This window comes from Columba livia, unplaced genomic scaffold (assembly GCF_036013475.1).
Source record: "Columba livia isolate bColLiv1 breed racing homer unplaced genomic scaffold, bColLiv1.pat.W.v2 Scaffold_102, whole genome shotgun sequence".
NCBI lineage: Eukaryota > Metazoa > Chordata > Aves > Columbiformes > Columbidae > Columba > Columba livia.
In genome coordinates, this window is record NW_027043007.1 from 454,897 (window position 1) to 469,696 (window position 14,800).

The 14,800-nt window shown below is 55.6% G+C and overlaps 1 protein-coding gene across 1 annotated transcript; it reads left to right on the forward strand.

Moving 5' to 3' along the window:
• The first annotated feature begins 7,472 nt into the window (after positions 1–7,472).
• LOC135577566 (olfactory receptor 14J1-like) lies at positions 7,473–8,563 on the forward strand. Its single transcript, XM_065047702.1, has one exon. The coding sequence runs from the start codon at positions 7,628–7,630 to the stop codon at positions 8,561–8,563; it is 936 nt and encodes a 311-aa protein (XP_064903774.1). The 5' UTR covers positions 7,473–7,627.
• The last annotated feature ends 6,237 nt before the right edge of the window (positions 8,564–14,800 follow it).

Sequence of the window (14,800 nt, forward strand, 5' to 3'; positions counted from 1 at the left end):
ATTTCATTCAGCTTCTCCACCTTATTGCTGCGGTTCTTCAGGTACCGCGCGCCAAGCCCTGTGCACAGAGCTCCTGTCAGGCCTCTGCTCCCCAGCACGCTCCCGGCAGCACGGCCCCGGCCCGGCCGGCTCGGCTGCACACCCTGCACCCCTGGGCAGGGCTGGCCCCGGGCAGGACAGGACCCAAGGCCGCTGCCCGTGCAGCGGTGGGGACGGGGGCCAGGCTGCCAGCAGAGGGTCCCCGGGGGCTGTGGCTCACCGGTGAACCTGACGGCCTCCAGTCGCACGGTGGCCTGAGCGTCCTTCACATACAGCAGGCTCTGACACAGCTGTTCTTCCAGCCTGCTCTTGTCCTGCTGGAGCTGGTGAGAACACAAGGGCATGGGTCTGGTACAGACATTGCCCAGCCACCCGGACCAGTCCCTCCTACCAGTGGCCTCTTCCCTCCCAGACAGGAGCCCTGTGGGGCTGAGGTTCAGAGAGAGCAGAGGGCAGAGGGGGCCTGGCAGTGCTGAGAGCCCTCTGTCCCACGGCCAGGGCCAACATGTGCCAGGGTCTTGTTTAGCACCTGGGGGCAGGGAGGGGAGAGGGGCCTGGAGAAGAGCCCTTGGGGGGTCTGTGCTTGAAGGCAGGGAAGGAGGATGTGGCTCCAGGCTGTGGGCTCCGGGCTGGAACAGGGCAGGTGAGGCTCAGCTGCACAGCCCTCCCCACGGGGCACCTGGGGCAGCCCTCGTCCAATTCTTACCAAACACTCTCCGATGCGGTGTATCTGATGTGTCTGGACCAGGGTGCTGAGGTTCCTCCATCCCAGGAACCCTGCACAGTCCAGCAGGGCGTCCCTAGAGGCCTGCAGAGAAGCAGAGGTTGGGAGATGGCACCGCACCCCGGGGGAAGACACCTGGCACCTTCCCTCCTCTTGGCCCAGCATGAGCTGTTCCCAGCCCCTTGTGGGAAGAGGCATCAGGGAATGGAGTCTGAAGTGGGTTCAGTGCCCAGGGCAGGGACACGGGGCAGCCGCCACCTCAGGTGTAGCCTGCTGCTGGCCAGCAGAACAGAGATCCTCAAGAGCTGCTGAGCTTCCACCGGGGCTGGGGGCAGCCTGAGGGGCAGAGGAGCTGAGGGCCCACGGCTGCAGGCAGTGAGGGCTGGAGTCCCAGAGACCCCGGGGCAGGACGGAGCCAGCAGCAGCTCCCACGGGCGTCCCCCAGCAGGACACCTGAACAAGCTGGCTCTGCAGCCCTTGTAAGTGCTGCAGCCCCCTGCACAGCCCGAGTTAGCTGGCCCAAGGCAGGGGGAACTGGGTGAGCAGGACTTTGTCCTGAGGCCATCCTGCCCTCAGGGGCTGGGGTTGTCTCCGGCCCAAACACCTGGGCGTCTCTTGGGCACAGCCCTGGGGGACAGCGCTGGGGGCTCAAAGACCTGGGGGCAGTGATGGGGACTCACAGCCCTGGCCTCCCACACGTGCAGGAACAGTTGGGAAGCCTGTAGGGACTTGTGTGGGGTGGCCTTGGGCTGCTGCTGCAGCACAGCCTTCCCAACAACTCTGGTCACTGCACCTTGGCCACGCTCTTGCTCTGGTCATTCATACGGAGGAACAGTGGGACCAGGACCCTCTTCACTGTCTTCCTCAGCATCTTCTTGTTTCTCCCCACCACAGTGTCCATCACATCTCTGAAGAGGCTGATGGAGAACTCCCGCACCAGGCTGGACTCCTGGTAGGGTGGAGGATGGGGAACTTCAGCAACAGGCACTCCCAGCCCACGGTGAGCAAAGGGCGTCAGCGTGGCTGATGTGAGGGGTCGGATCCTGAGCACAGGAGCCGTGGGGCAGATCTACAGCTGAGGCTGGATGGCCCCAGAGCCCTGAAAGGCCATGCAAGAGGAGCATGAGGGGACCCCTGCCCGAGGGCTGCCCACGGGGCTGGGCTGAGGGGCAGCTGTCTTTGCCAAGTGCCCATCTGTAGGGCTCGGGCTGGGGCTCCCAGGGCAGCCTTACATCATCAAAGAGGGGCAGGAGCTTCTCCGCCAGCTGCAGAGCGATGGGGCTCGCCTCCTCCCGGTCCAGGTGACCCATCGTGTTCCTGAAGAGTAGCAGGGCCTTCCTCTTGACATCACTGTTGGTGTCCTGCATGGTCTCCATGATGTCTGGCAGCAGGACCAGTATTTTTCTTGCCTGTAAGAAACACAGTTTCCTTATTGTGAAGCGCTGAAAGATCACCCTGGCAAAAATGCTCTGGCCACTGAGGACCAGCCTCCCGTCCGGCTTCCCAGCAGGTGGCACAGGAGTCGCTGCAGCAGCCTCCTGACAGGCAGCGGCCACTGATGGGGATGTGGGGAGAGCATGGAGCAGGGAAGGGGGGGCAGGAGAGCAGTGTCCCCTGCTCAGCCACCCCCTTTTCTGACAAGCCTGAAGGGGCGGAAGGATGGGAAACCCTCTGTGCCTGGAGGGCTCCCCAGGCGCCCACCAGCCCCCTCCATAGCAGAGAGGGGGACTGGAGCCATCACTCCACATTCAGACTCCCACCAAGGCCAAGCCAACGCATTACCCACTGCTGCAGCCCCCAGCTGCCAACATGGCTCCAGCTGACTGTGCCTCACTCACCATCATATGTGCCTTTGAAAGCGTGATGAGGCTCTCGAGCACCACCGAGAGCATCATCCAACTCGGATTCCTCAGGAAACTCTCGGGTTTGTAGAGGGCAGCAAACTTCTCTGATCCAAAGTCAGTGCGCAGCAGCAGCTAAAGTGAAGGCAGCAGTGAGAGAACAGCAGAGCCGGCGGGGCTCCCTCCAGTGTGTTGGCACGAAGGAGGCATGACAAGGCCGGTGGCAAGTGTCTCCTCTCCCCAGAGCTGAAGGCCCTCAGCCCGTGCAGAGACCGTTCCTCTGCCCCAGGGCCAGCAACTGGGCTGTCTCTGGCTTCTGCCCCTTTCTCTGTCCCTGCCCCAGCTTTCCAGGGGGCAGAGCCAGGCAGGGCAATGCAGGCGGGGGTGAGCACAGTGCTGCCTGGGCAGGGGCAGACGTGGTGTGTTTTCACCAGGGCCGAAACCGCACGGGGCAGCCCCAGGCGTCTGGCACAGGGTCTGGTGGTACTGGTCAGGTCCATGCTGACCCTGAGAGGCCGTGTCTGTATGTCCTGGGGGAGCTGGCCATTCGGAGCTGACAGACAGGGAGGGGGCTGTGCCTGGTTCCCCGCAGGGGCAGGCACAGCCCTGAAGATGAGCGTGGACACTCACAGCCAAGAGACTGATGCAGGCGTCCTCCATGGCACAGCTGAACACCTTGTGCAGTTGCAGGTCCTGGAGCACGCTGCGCAGCTCGGTCAGGACGCTCCACAAAGTCCCAGGCATGGAGATCATCACCTCCCACATGGCCAGGGCAGCGCTGCAGAGCCAGAGCGCCCGTCAGCGGGGCTGCCTCGGCCAGGGCAGCGTGTCCAAGCCAGGTCCTCCAGAGCCGGGCGGTGCTGCAGCCCTGGCCCTGCCCACCATTTTTGCTTGGGGTGCCCGGGGGCCCTGCCCGGGCAGGCAGGACGGGCCTGAGGTGGTGTTGCCCTTTGGGCAGGGAGGAGCGTGGTGGCGCTGGGCTCCAGATTGGCCAGTTTGGGCTGCTGCGGGCCTGGCTGACCCAGTGGGGCTGGGACACGTGGTGGGATGGAAGCCCTTCTCCTTGGGGATGTGGGTCTGGCAGCCAGAGAATCCCTGTGCCCTCCTCCCCACAGGGAACAAGCCCCCAGGGCTGTCAGGGCCAATACCTGTCACATGTTGGAGAGATCTCCAACAGGCTCCTCACCACTTCCCTGGAGCACCGCTCCGTCAGCAGGAGGAGGAGTGAGTGCAGGCTGTGCCGGGCTGGCTCCGTGGAGACGCCCTCGATGTTTTTGTAGATGTATCTCATGAGCTTTGGCACCTGGATGTGAGACGGGTGAGGATGCTGCAGCCCCTGGTGCTGCTGCAGCCATTCCCCAAGCTGCCACTGAAACTGCTGCCCTCCCCGTCCTTCTCCGCTCTCTTGAAATGGCTTCAGGTGCCTGAGAGAGCTGCTTTAGGGAAGGAGGGAAGGACAAGGCCTGACAGGGCTCACAGGCAGGACAATCCAGCCACAGGGCACTTACATCTGTCATCCAGGAGGCCGGGTCTCCCATGGCCGTGTCCAGGACCCTGCTGCCCATCTGCCTGTCACAGATATCCTCTGCTGTCAAGGCCTCAATGGCCACCATGAGAATGTCCGTCATCTGGGCAGGCTGGCGGTTTTCTCCAAACTCCTACAGGAGGAAGGAAGATGGGGAAGACATGTCGTGCTGACCACCCTGCTGGTGCTGCTTGGCTGAGCACCATGAGCAGCTCTGGCCAGAGATGCCCGGCAGCGCTGTCAGCAGTGCCTGCAGGGAAGCTGGAAACAGGGTCTGCCGTCACTGCAGGGGGGAGGATTAGAGCAGAGGCTCCCCAGGTGGAGGGAGGAGGGTTGGGAGCATGGGCATTATGTGTTTGCCCTGCTGGGAACCAGGGCTCCCTGGTGTCCAGGACGGCTGGACCACCCTCGGACAGTCCCTACATGGGGAGAGCAGGAACCCTCTCACCAGGGACAGTGAGGCCATGCCAACTCTGCTGATTCTGGGTCGCTTTGCTCACAGGTGTCTCCTGACACAAGGTGGGAGCTCGTTACCTTGGCCATGTTGATACCGTGGTGGAGTGAAGCAATTGTCCAGATGCTCACAGAATCCCATGCAGGTTGGAGCTCTGGATGCTTTGGGTTCTCCTCTGGCAGTGTCTCGCCTACGTGGAGGGGAAACACAGAGGAGTCAGTTGGACACAGCATCTTTGCCAACAAGCTTCCGCAACCATGAAAAGAGCTTGAAGCTCAGCACGGCTGAGGAGGGCGGCTGTGCTGGGGCCGGCTTCCAGCTGCTCCTGGGCAGCCCTGGTGGTCAAGCACCGCCATGTCCCCCACCTGCAGGACTGCACTGCCGCTGTGCCAAGGAAACGTGATCCTGGCATCGAGCTGGTCGCTCTCACTGGCCCATTTGTTTACTGGCCCGGACCCTTGCCCAGCCCTGAGGCAGCCCTGCACTCACCGGTCTGCATCAGCTGGACCGTGGGGACCTTGCAGGCGTCCAGCAGAGAACTGCTCTCCTGGGAAGCCTCCACCTCTTCCCAGGCCGCCCTTGGGGTGCTGGGGGGCGGTCTCTTTGCCATCCTGTGAAATGCCGGGAAGCGGGGGGAAAGGACGGGAACTTAAGGGAAAGTCCTCTGTACTATTGGGGAAGGGGGAACTTCAGGCAAAGGCCTCTGTGCTCTGAAGTGCCGGGACTGGCAATGAAAGTCGTGGGCTGTGCTCGGGGTCTCCTCGCCAGCTCCGCTCTCCTGTCCTGTCCCGTCGCTGTCTTGACAGACAGTGCAGGGCTGCGGTCACGCCACCTGTATATGGCACCGTGTGGTGTCACACAGCGGGTCACAAAGGGCCTCACTGTGACGCATCACCCAGGCTGGGAGGGGCAGGGTGTCCACTGCGGGGTGGACCTGTAGGTGTAACAGCACCTGTATTGGCATCTGTGCTGCTCTCTGTAACCTTCTCTTCAGCTGTATTTGTGTCAATAGCTTCATGTGCCATGGTTCCTCCACCTGTGATGGCACCTCAGCTGGTGGTGCCATCACTCGCTGTACCTGCTGCTGGATGCGTCAAGGGCAGTTCTGTTTAACCTCTTTATCAATGATCTGGATGAAGGGATTGAGTGCACCCTTAGTAAATTTGCAGATGACAACAAATTGGGTGGGAGTGTTTCATCTACTGACAGGGAACGCTCACTTCCCTGGTCCTGCTGGCCACACTATTCCTGATACAAGCCAGGATGCTGGTGGCCTTTTTGGCCACCTGGGCACACACTGGCTCATGTTCAGACGCTGTCACCAACACCCTTAGGGCCTTTTCCTCCAGGCACTTTCCAGCTGCTCTTCCCCGGCCTGCAGCGTTCATGCAGCACATCCATGTTCACTGCCCATCAGAGCCACCTTTACTTTGCTTTTCCTGATATGTCATCTCTGCTTCCAGTTTTCTTCTCTACCCAGACCCTGCACCTGGTTTCTCAGTAGTGTTCCTCGGTGGGACCCATTAGCACTACAAGGAAGTTTGGAGTTTGAATCTGACATTGACTTCTTGAGATGTTTCTTCAACTTCCTCTCAGGGCCTGAGGTTCATGGACTCAGCAGCAAACCCACCAGAGGGGTCATTAAAGTGCCTTGTGCTGCTCCTGTGCTGCTGAGCTGGGCTGGGCTCCTGGCACAGAGGGAGCTCATGGCAGCGGCAGCGCTGCAGAGAGACAGCTCTGCCCAGGAGCAGCTCCTCTGCACACGCAGCAGGGATGAGGGCTCTGCCTGGAGCTGCTGAGGAGGGAGGAGTGAGGAAGTGGCTCAGGACTGGGACTGTAACTGAGAGTTCACTGGAGGAGACATCTCTGCAGCCCTTGACATGGTAAGTCTCTGGGTGCAGGGTAATTCAGCTGTAGCTCCTGGAGTCACACAGAGCTGTCCCTGGGCAGTGCTGGCTGCTGGGAGGGGTCTGCAGGGCAGAGCTGAGCACACAGCGAGTGGGATGGGATCTGTGGCACTGACAGCAGGAGACCTGGGGACACAGACACAGCTGCAGGCAGGGACAGCTCCAGGCAGCAGAGCAGGGGGTGTTCAGGAGCTCTTTCGGTCCTTGTCTGCAGATGATGCTGGGTGTTGTGTGCTGGGCAATGATCTGACTGTCCCTTTAGGACATGTCGCTTTCAGGAGCCTGACCCTGCTCTGCCTGTCCTGCTGGGCTCACGAGCTGCCCCCAGAAAGGCTCAGGTCTGCTGTAGGATCCCAGCAGTGCTGAGCCTTTCCTTGGGGTCCGCACTGTCCTCTCAGAGTCCTTTGCTTCACTCGGTGAGAGGTCGGGTCCTGCTCTCTCCATCACATCTCCGACAGTGGGCTGGAACAGAGAACAGTTTGCAGATCTGCCCTTTCAAACAATGCTCCCCCGCTCCCATATGAGTCCAAATATTTGGGGTTTTTTAAGGAGTAATTTGTGTGTGAAGTCATCTTCAAAGTAGCACAAGCAAAGGCACAGGAGCGATGGCAAGAAGACTGATGGACTCTTCTGCTGTCCTGACTCTGCACTGAGCCACAGAAAGATGAGCCCTTTTGCCTGTCCTCTCTCAAGACTCTTCACATTTTACCTCATAAAGATGAAGATTTTGACCCCTACAAAAACCCAGTCACGGGATGTGATGGTGAAAAACTAAAAACACAGACAAAATCATTACAAAGACATGTTAAAACACGGCTCTGCTTCCCGTGCTTTTCAGTGTCAAGAGTGCAGATACTGACGATTTCCATTAACAATGCATAAAATCGGACACCGCTTGTGAACGTTGGAGCTGCCACAACCCAGCTCCCATGTCCCCACTGCAGCAGAGCAGAGCTGGCTGCTTGGCAGCACACGGGCAGAGGTTCTGCTGCTCACAGCACACTCAGCCAGCACAGACCAGAGAAAGGAAACGCATTTCAGTTGGGGTGATGTTAATGAAAAAGAGAGTAGTTTTGCTCCGTGGAGTCTGTCCTAATATTAAGTTGTTGTTTCCTTTTTTGAACAGAGAAACAGCCAATGTCCAACAGCAGCTCCATCACCCAGTTCCTCCTCTTGCCATTCACAGACACACGGGAGCTGCAGCTCTTGCACTTCTGGCTCTTCCTGGGCATCTACCTGGCTGCCCTCCTGGGCAACGGCCTCATCATCACCACCATAGCCTGGGACCAGCACCTCCACACCCCCATGTACTTCTTCCTCCTCAACCTCTCCCTCCTTGACTTGGGCTCCATCTCCACCATTGTCCCCAAATCCATGGCCAATTCCCTTTGGGACACCAGGACTATCTCCTATCGAGGATGTGCTACACAGCTCTTTTTTTTTCTCTCCTTGATCTCTGTTGAGTATTCCCTTCTCACCATCATGGCCTATGACCGCTACGTTGCCATCTGCAAACCCCTGCACTACTGGACCCTCCTGGGCAGCAGAGCTTGTGTGCACATGGCAGCAGCTGCCTGGGCCAGTGGCTTTCTCAACACTTTTCTACACACGGTCAACACATTTTCACTGCCACTCTGCAAGGGCAATGCTGTGGACCAGTTCTTCTGCGAAATTCCTCATATCCTCAAGCTCTCCTGCTCACACTCCTACCTCAGGGAAGTGTGGCTTCTTGTTGTTAGCTCCTGTTTAGTCTTTGGGTGTTTTGTGTTCATTGTGGTGTCCTATGTGCAGATCTTCAGGGCCGTGCTGAGGATCCCCTCTGAGCAGGGACGGCACAAAGCCTTTTCCACGTGCCTCCCTCACCTGGCCGTGGTCTCCCTGTTTGTCAGCACTGGTATTTTTGCTCACCTGAAGGCCCCTTCCATCTTCTCCCCAAACCTAGATCGGGTGGTGTCCGTTCTGTACTCGGTGGTGCCTCCAGCAGTGAACCCCCTCATTTACAGTATGAGGAACAAAGAGATCAAGGATTCCCTGAGGAAATTATTTGACCAAGGACTACTGCAGTATCAATAAGCAGTCTATCATCCTCAGGAGAAAGCTTGGAGGCTTTTTTTAACATATATGTCTTGGTTTTCTTTTTGTTTAATATACTTCAAATCATATTCCCACTGAAAGAATATTATTTATTGCCCTCTACCAGTGTTTTGTGGTGTAAAGTCCTCATATACAAATGGAGCATTGCTCCCAGTGCAGGTAAACACAGTAAAGAAACCAGCAGGAAATTATTTGTCTGTGTCTCATCTTGTACATGTCCTCTGGAACTGGGGGTTCAGTCCTGGCACGCAGGAGGGGTCAAGGAGCCAAGAGCCCAGCTGCCATGAGGAGGATCAGGCACTTGTGGACCTCAGGGCTGCTCCTCACCGCCTCACTGGACAGATCCTTTCTGCCACTTTTGCATTGGGCTCCCTGGAGCCATGGTCATGGACAAGAGCAGTTCATGGTCTTTTCAGAGCAGCGGGGCCAGCTCAGGGCCCTGAGGAGAGCCCAGAGTGGGAACCAAGGCTGCCTGGCCAGCCCAGCCTGGACACAGTCACCCAGGGAAAGGGACGTCTCTGGAGAAGAGCAAGGGAGCATTGCTGTGCCTGCAGGGAGGAATCCAGGAGGAAGAGAAACCCCCTTCTGCAGACACTCATTTGGGGCCGGCTGCTCTGCTGCTGGAGCAGCACTCCTGTTCTGGGCTGGGGAGAGGGGCTGGCACTGAGGGGCACAGGCCGTCTGTGCTGGGGATCTCCTGGAGCTGACACCAGCAGTCCTGGGTTTGCACTGGTCTCCATGTCCTCGTGCCATGTCCAGCTCCAGCCAGACTGGGAAGGTTCCCAGGACATTTGTCTCTCCCGCTGCCATTTACAGCACTGACCACTCCCCCAAGTTCACGTGTGAGGTTTGCTCTCTGTCCATCTTCTTCCTGCTGTGGGACTCGGTGCCTGTGTCAGGGAACAGCCAGCCCTGCCCGGCCTCCCTTCTTGCCCAGAGGTTGGCAGAGCCAGAGCAGGGCTGTAGCAGCCCCTGCATGGGACACGGCTGGGGCTGGATGGGACGTCATTGCAGTCTGCACCTTCCTCATGGTGGGCAGTGGAGGGGGATGCGCTGATCTCTTCTTCCTGATGACCTGTGATAGGACATGTAAATGGAGTGAAACTGCATCGGGGGAAGTTCAGATTGGACATTAGGAAAAGGTTCTTCACTGAGAGGGTGGTCAGTCACTGGAACCGGCTCCTCAGGGAAGTGGTCATGACACCACATCTGTCAGAGTTCAAGGAGCATCTGGCAGATGCTCTTAGTTTTATGGTTTAGTTTAGGTAGTCCTGTGAGGAGCAGAGACTTGGATTCAATGATCCTTATGGGTCCTTTTCAACTCAAGTTATTCTATGATTTTCAAACTCCAGATTAGTCCTTCCCTGACTGATTTGTGTGTGTGTGTGAGTGAGTTTGTCTGTGTGTGTGTCTGTTTGTCTGTCTCTGGGGTACTGGGGAGATGAGGTGACCCAAGGTCAACTTCTGAATAGATTCCAAATCTAAGACCTGCTCTTGGAGGGTTCTAAACCTTATGTGTGTCATATGGATGTATATTTTCCACTGACACAGCCAAACATACAAATAGACACAGTTGGGCTGGGGAGGTGAGGAACAACACTGTCCATGCAATGATGGACCCCAAGGAGATGGCTTCTCCTTCCCATACACACCTCTTTAGGAGGAACTCTGTATCAATATCAATTGGAGAATTCCTCTATCACTTCTTCTCTTTACATCCCTTCCTCTTCAACCACACTTTTGAAACTGATCTGATTAAGTGTACAAGTTCTGAAGACCAGATATAAATCATACAATCATAGAATTATAGGATCGTTTCAGTTCGAAGGGGCCCTCAGGATCACCAAGTGCAACCATAACCTAATCTAACTCTGGTACTAAACCATGTGCCTAATAACCTTGTCTAAATGCCTTTTAAACCCCTCCATGGATGGTGATTCTACCACTGCGCTGGGCAGCCTGTTCCAACGCCTGACAACCCTTTCTGAGAAGAATATTTTTCTAATATGCAATCTAAATCTCAGTCCCCAGGGTCAGCTGATTGGCGCCAGCTCAGCTGGAGTCGTTTCAGCGGATCCTGAGGTACACGGGGTTTTGCGGTTCCCCGGATCCCAATTTTTCGACCTGGAAGCCCCCGGCAGCCCTTGCAAGAGTGGCTGACGTGGCATGGTGTTACCACAGTGTCGGCGATCACACCCCGACCCCTCGCCTTGAAAAAGCCTCCGAGAGGGTAGCGACTGTCACTGCTCAGCAGGCACTGGGAGGGGAGCAACCAGCTTGTCAAGTGGGTGAGTACCACCCACACTTTGCTGCAGCAGCAGGTGTGTTAGCTCGTGTAGTAGGGTGCAGAGGGTGTCACTCCTTGCTTGGTAGACCCTCTCACCTATTGCCAGTGTCCCAGAGCGCTGCTGACCATGGTCTCCAGAAAGAGAGCTTGTCACAAAAAGACTGTCACAACTCAGACAGAGGCCTTGCCCCGACCCGTGGCTGTTCAGGTTTCTGGCTGCAGGGATTGCCAGAGCCTGCTGCTGCTTGGGGAGGATGGCCAGCATCCCACATGTGTGAGGTGTGAGCTGGTGCAAGATCTGCTCAGCATGATCGCAAATCTTAGGGAGAAGGTCCAGACACCGAGGTCCATCAGGGAGTGTGAAAAGGAGATTAACTGGTGGAGTAACTCCCTGATGTACCAGTCAGAAAGGTCCCAGGGGGATACCCTCCAAAAGGTGATGGACCCCCTGCCCTGTCAGGCAGAGGGGGAAGACCCGAGACAGCCCCTGCCCTGTTGCTGTTGGGCTGAGGTAGGGGACCACAAAGATGATGAGGGTTGGAAGCAAGTTCCAGTTCAGCGTCACGGGCAACCCCCACTCCTTACCTGCTTTGCTTCCTCAGGTGCCCCTCCGTAATAAGTTTGAGGCCCTGGAACTTGAAGAAGAGGTAGGTGAGGATGTGGTGCAAGGTCCACCTACAAGGCCACATAGAAAGAGGCAGTTGACCCCACACCTCAAGACTGACTCTGATAAGAAAGAAAGAAGGGTAATTGTAGTAGGTAATTCCCTTCTGAGAGGGACAGAGCGCCCAACATGCAGAGTTGACCCTCATCAAAGGGAAGTTTGTAGTCTACCTGCAGCCCAGATCAAGGATATCACCAAGGCACTCCCAACCTGGTGCACTCAACAGTGAACTGGCTGAAGGGAAGAAGCCAGAGAGTGGTGGTCAATGGTACCTGGCGTGGGTTAGAAGGGGGTGGTCAGTAGGTCAGAGAGGTTCTCCTGCCCCTCTACTCTGCCCTGGGGAGACCACACCTGGAATATTGTGTTCAGGGAGCAGAGCCCTCCCGGGCTCTTTTAGCTGCCTTGACTTACCTGGGGTTTTTTTGGACTTCAAACGAAAGCAGAGAGGACCTGAGTGCACAAGTTACTGTGCACACCAATGAAAGAGGTAAGAACTGAACCAGAGTGTCCAGATCTCCTGAACCCAGCACTAACAGCCGCTGCAGGAACATTTTGATCCACAAGGGTTAGTACCAGTTCTCTCAGGAGCTCTGCTGGTGCAGAGACTGTTGGAACTTGCAGCTGTGAACAGGAGGGAGCACATGAAAGCAAGAACATCGCTTTGAGCTACAAAACCAAGACTGGGCTGTGTTGTCACAGGTGAACTGATCTGATCTGCTGGGCTGTGCATTTAGGTTTTCTGTGTAATACTGAAGTGATCTAGAGTATGCTGAGGCAGATACAGGCTTTAATAATCTGACTAAAATATGTTATCTTCTTTTTTCTTCCCTTCATAGGGTTAAAAGGGAAATAATTGCATTGTTGCAAGAATTCAGCTTATCTATGGGTCTCTTGTTTTTCTTTCATGCTACCTTCATTCTACCTGATTTCACCAAATCCTACAAGGATTTTAAGACCCTCTCACAGCCCAGCTACAGCACCAAGTGGGCACCATTAAACCAGACTTCTCCTCCACAGCTTTCTTTTCAGCGCTGTTTGGATTTGCAGGGAGGAGCAAAGAACAAGAGAATAGTAGACAATGAGGTAACAATTAACTTTAGAAATACATATACTGGTCCCCTGCAACTGCCTAATGTTTGGTCATCACACACAGTATCACACAGTATGTTTGGGATTGGAAGGGACCTCAGAAGATCATCTAGTCCAATCCGCACTTGAACACACCGCTTGAACAATTAAAATTTCAGGGCTTTTAACTACCACAGCCTTAAGCACAGCAATAGCTAAATTAGAAAGGATTTCTTTTGAGGACACTGCAACATAATCCTGGTTTGGGGAGGCTGGGGTTTGGGTTCTTTATAAGCTGTTTGTTTTTCCCCTCCGTCTCTAAAATGTCCCCTAGTCACACAGAACGGTCCGTACGCCAGTGACTTGCCTCTTGAATGCTCTGTGGAGTCTCCACGTCTTCCTTGGTTGGTTCCTCAGACTCTCAGGAAGGCTGTGCAGAGACTCCACATCTTCCTCGTGTGTCTTCCTCCTGGGTGTCCTTCTCCTTTGTCTCCTCCAACATCTCCAAAGACACAGGTTCCGAAAGGAGATATTCCGAGCCTGTTTGAAAACAACAGAAAGGCAGTTTTGAAATGCCAATAGCACGACATTTACTTTTCATGTCCTTTCTCTTTCTCTCTCCCTTGTGAAACACCACAATTGAATAAGATCAGCACACAGACAAGGAAGATGCTCAGTCACGTTCATTAGACGCAGTGCCAGCCCCTCTCAGCCCAGGGCACGGTTACCTGCAGCCAAGGCCCCTTCCAGCTCCCCTCAGTCGCTGCTTTCTCTATCACAGTCGGTGCCGCTGTTCAGTGGCCTGAGCCGTTAACCCAGACAGCGCATCTTCTTCTGCCTCGCCTGCCCTGCGTGTGTCAGTGCGGTGCTAAGGCTTCCTCCACCAGGACACCTCCAGATTGAGAAAATGGGTACTGAACGTGTTTCTGGAAGCCACCTGTTTTTCTAGGGGAGGCAAAAATGCTTTTCCCAGCAGAAGTCAGCTCCAGCCCTTCTCCCTTTTTGCTGTTATGACTCTTGTCTTCCAGCCTGTGCAAACTCTGAGCTTTCCAAAGCCCAGACTCCTACCCTCCAGCTCAGTCAAAATGCAGCATTAAGACTTGCTTTTGCATTCGGTTATTTCATGTTCACTCTTAAGATCCCTCAGAATCTTCTCTCTCTCTGACTCTCCTTATTTCCATCTTTTAGAATCTTCTCACCTCTGCCGAGGCTGCTTCTCGCAGATCAACACCTGCCAGAAGCTCCCAATGGTAAAAATCACTGCGAGGCTTTTTCTTTCATATGCTACCAATATACACCCGGTAACCATTTCAAACTGACCCACCCAGCTTTGAGATGCACCTTTGTTTTGATGCCAAAAATGCATCTGCAGTTCGCAACAGTGACACAAGGATCCTGTGGGACACAGGAAACATTTCCATTACTAACAAAAAGAGTGTCAATGATTTACAGCCTGCAAGTTTTGCGTATCACTAGTGATGTGTAAATACTTGCTCTTGCTGAGATTTACCTTCATACTTGGCCCTCCCTCCTTCCCATGGTTTGCTCTACCCATGCTCTTTTTTTTCGTTTTTATTACATGCTTTGAGACAGACTTCTACCCATTTGCAAAAATACCAGGACAAGACAATAGAAACCCTGGCTGTGACCTTTAGGCACTATTACAATGCAAAGGTTTGGTTGAAAAACACCCCTAAGATCATGGAGTCCAACTGCTCCCCCACCCCCGGCACTGACCCGTGTCCTGAGAACCTCATCTCAGGTCTGTTCAACCCTCCAGGGATGGTGACTCCAGCACTGCCCTGGGCAGCCTGTTCCAATGCCACACAGCCCTTTGGGGAAGAAATTGTTCCCCACATCCAACCTCAACCTCCCCTGGCGCAACTTGAGGCCGTTTCCTCTGCTCCTGGCGCTTGTTCCTGGGGAGCAGAGCCCGACCCCCCTGGCTCCAAGCTCTTTTCAGGCAGTTCAGAGATCAGAAGGTCTCCCCTCAGCTCCTGTTCTCCAGATGAACCCCCAGGTCCCTCAGCTGCTCCCATCACACTTGTGCTCCAGCTTGGTGAGGCCAAGTCCCAGGTGGCCGGTGAGGGAACAGGTGGGATTGGGGAGGGGTGAGGGGCAAATTCATCCATTCAATGTCCAGCCTCACAGGGCTGCTCTCCTGCCCATCCAGATGTCTCCAGGAGACCCCCTGGAT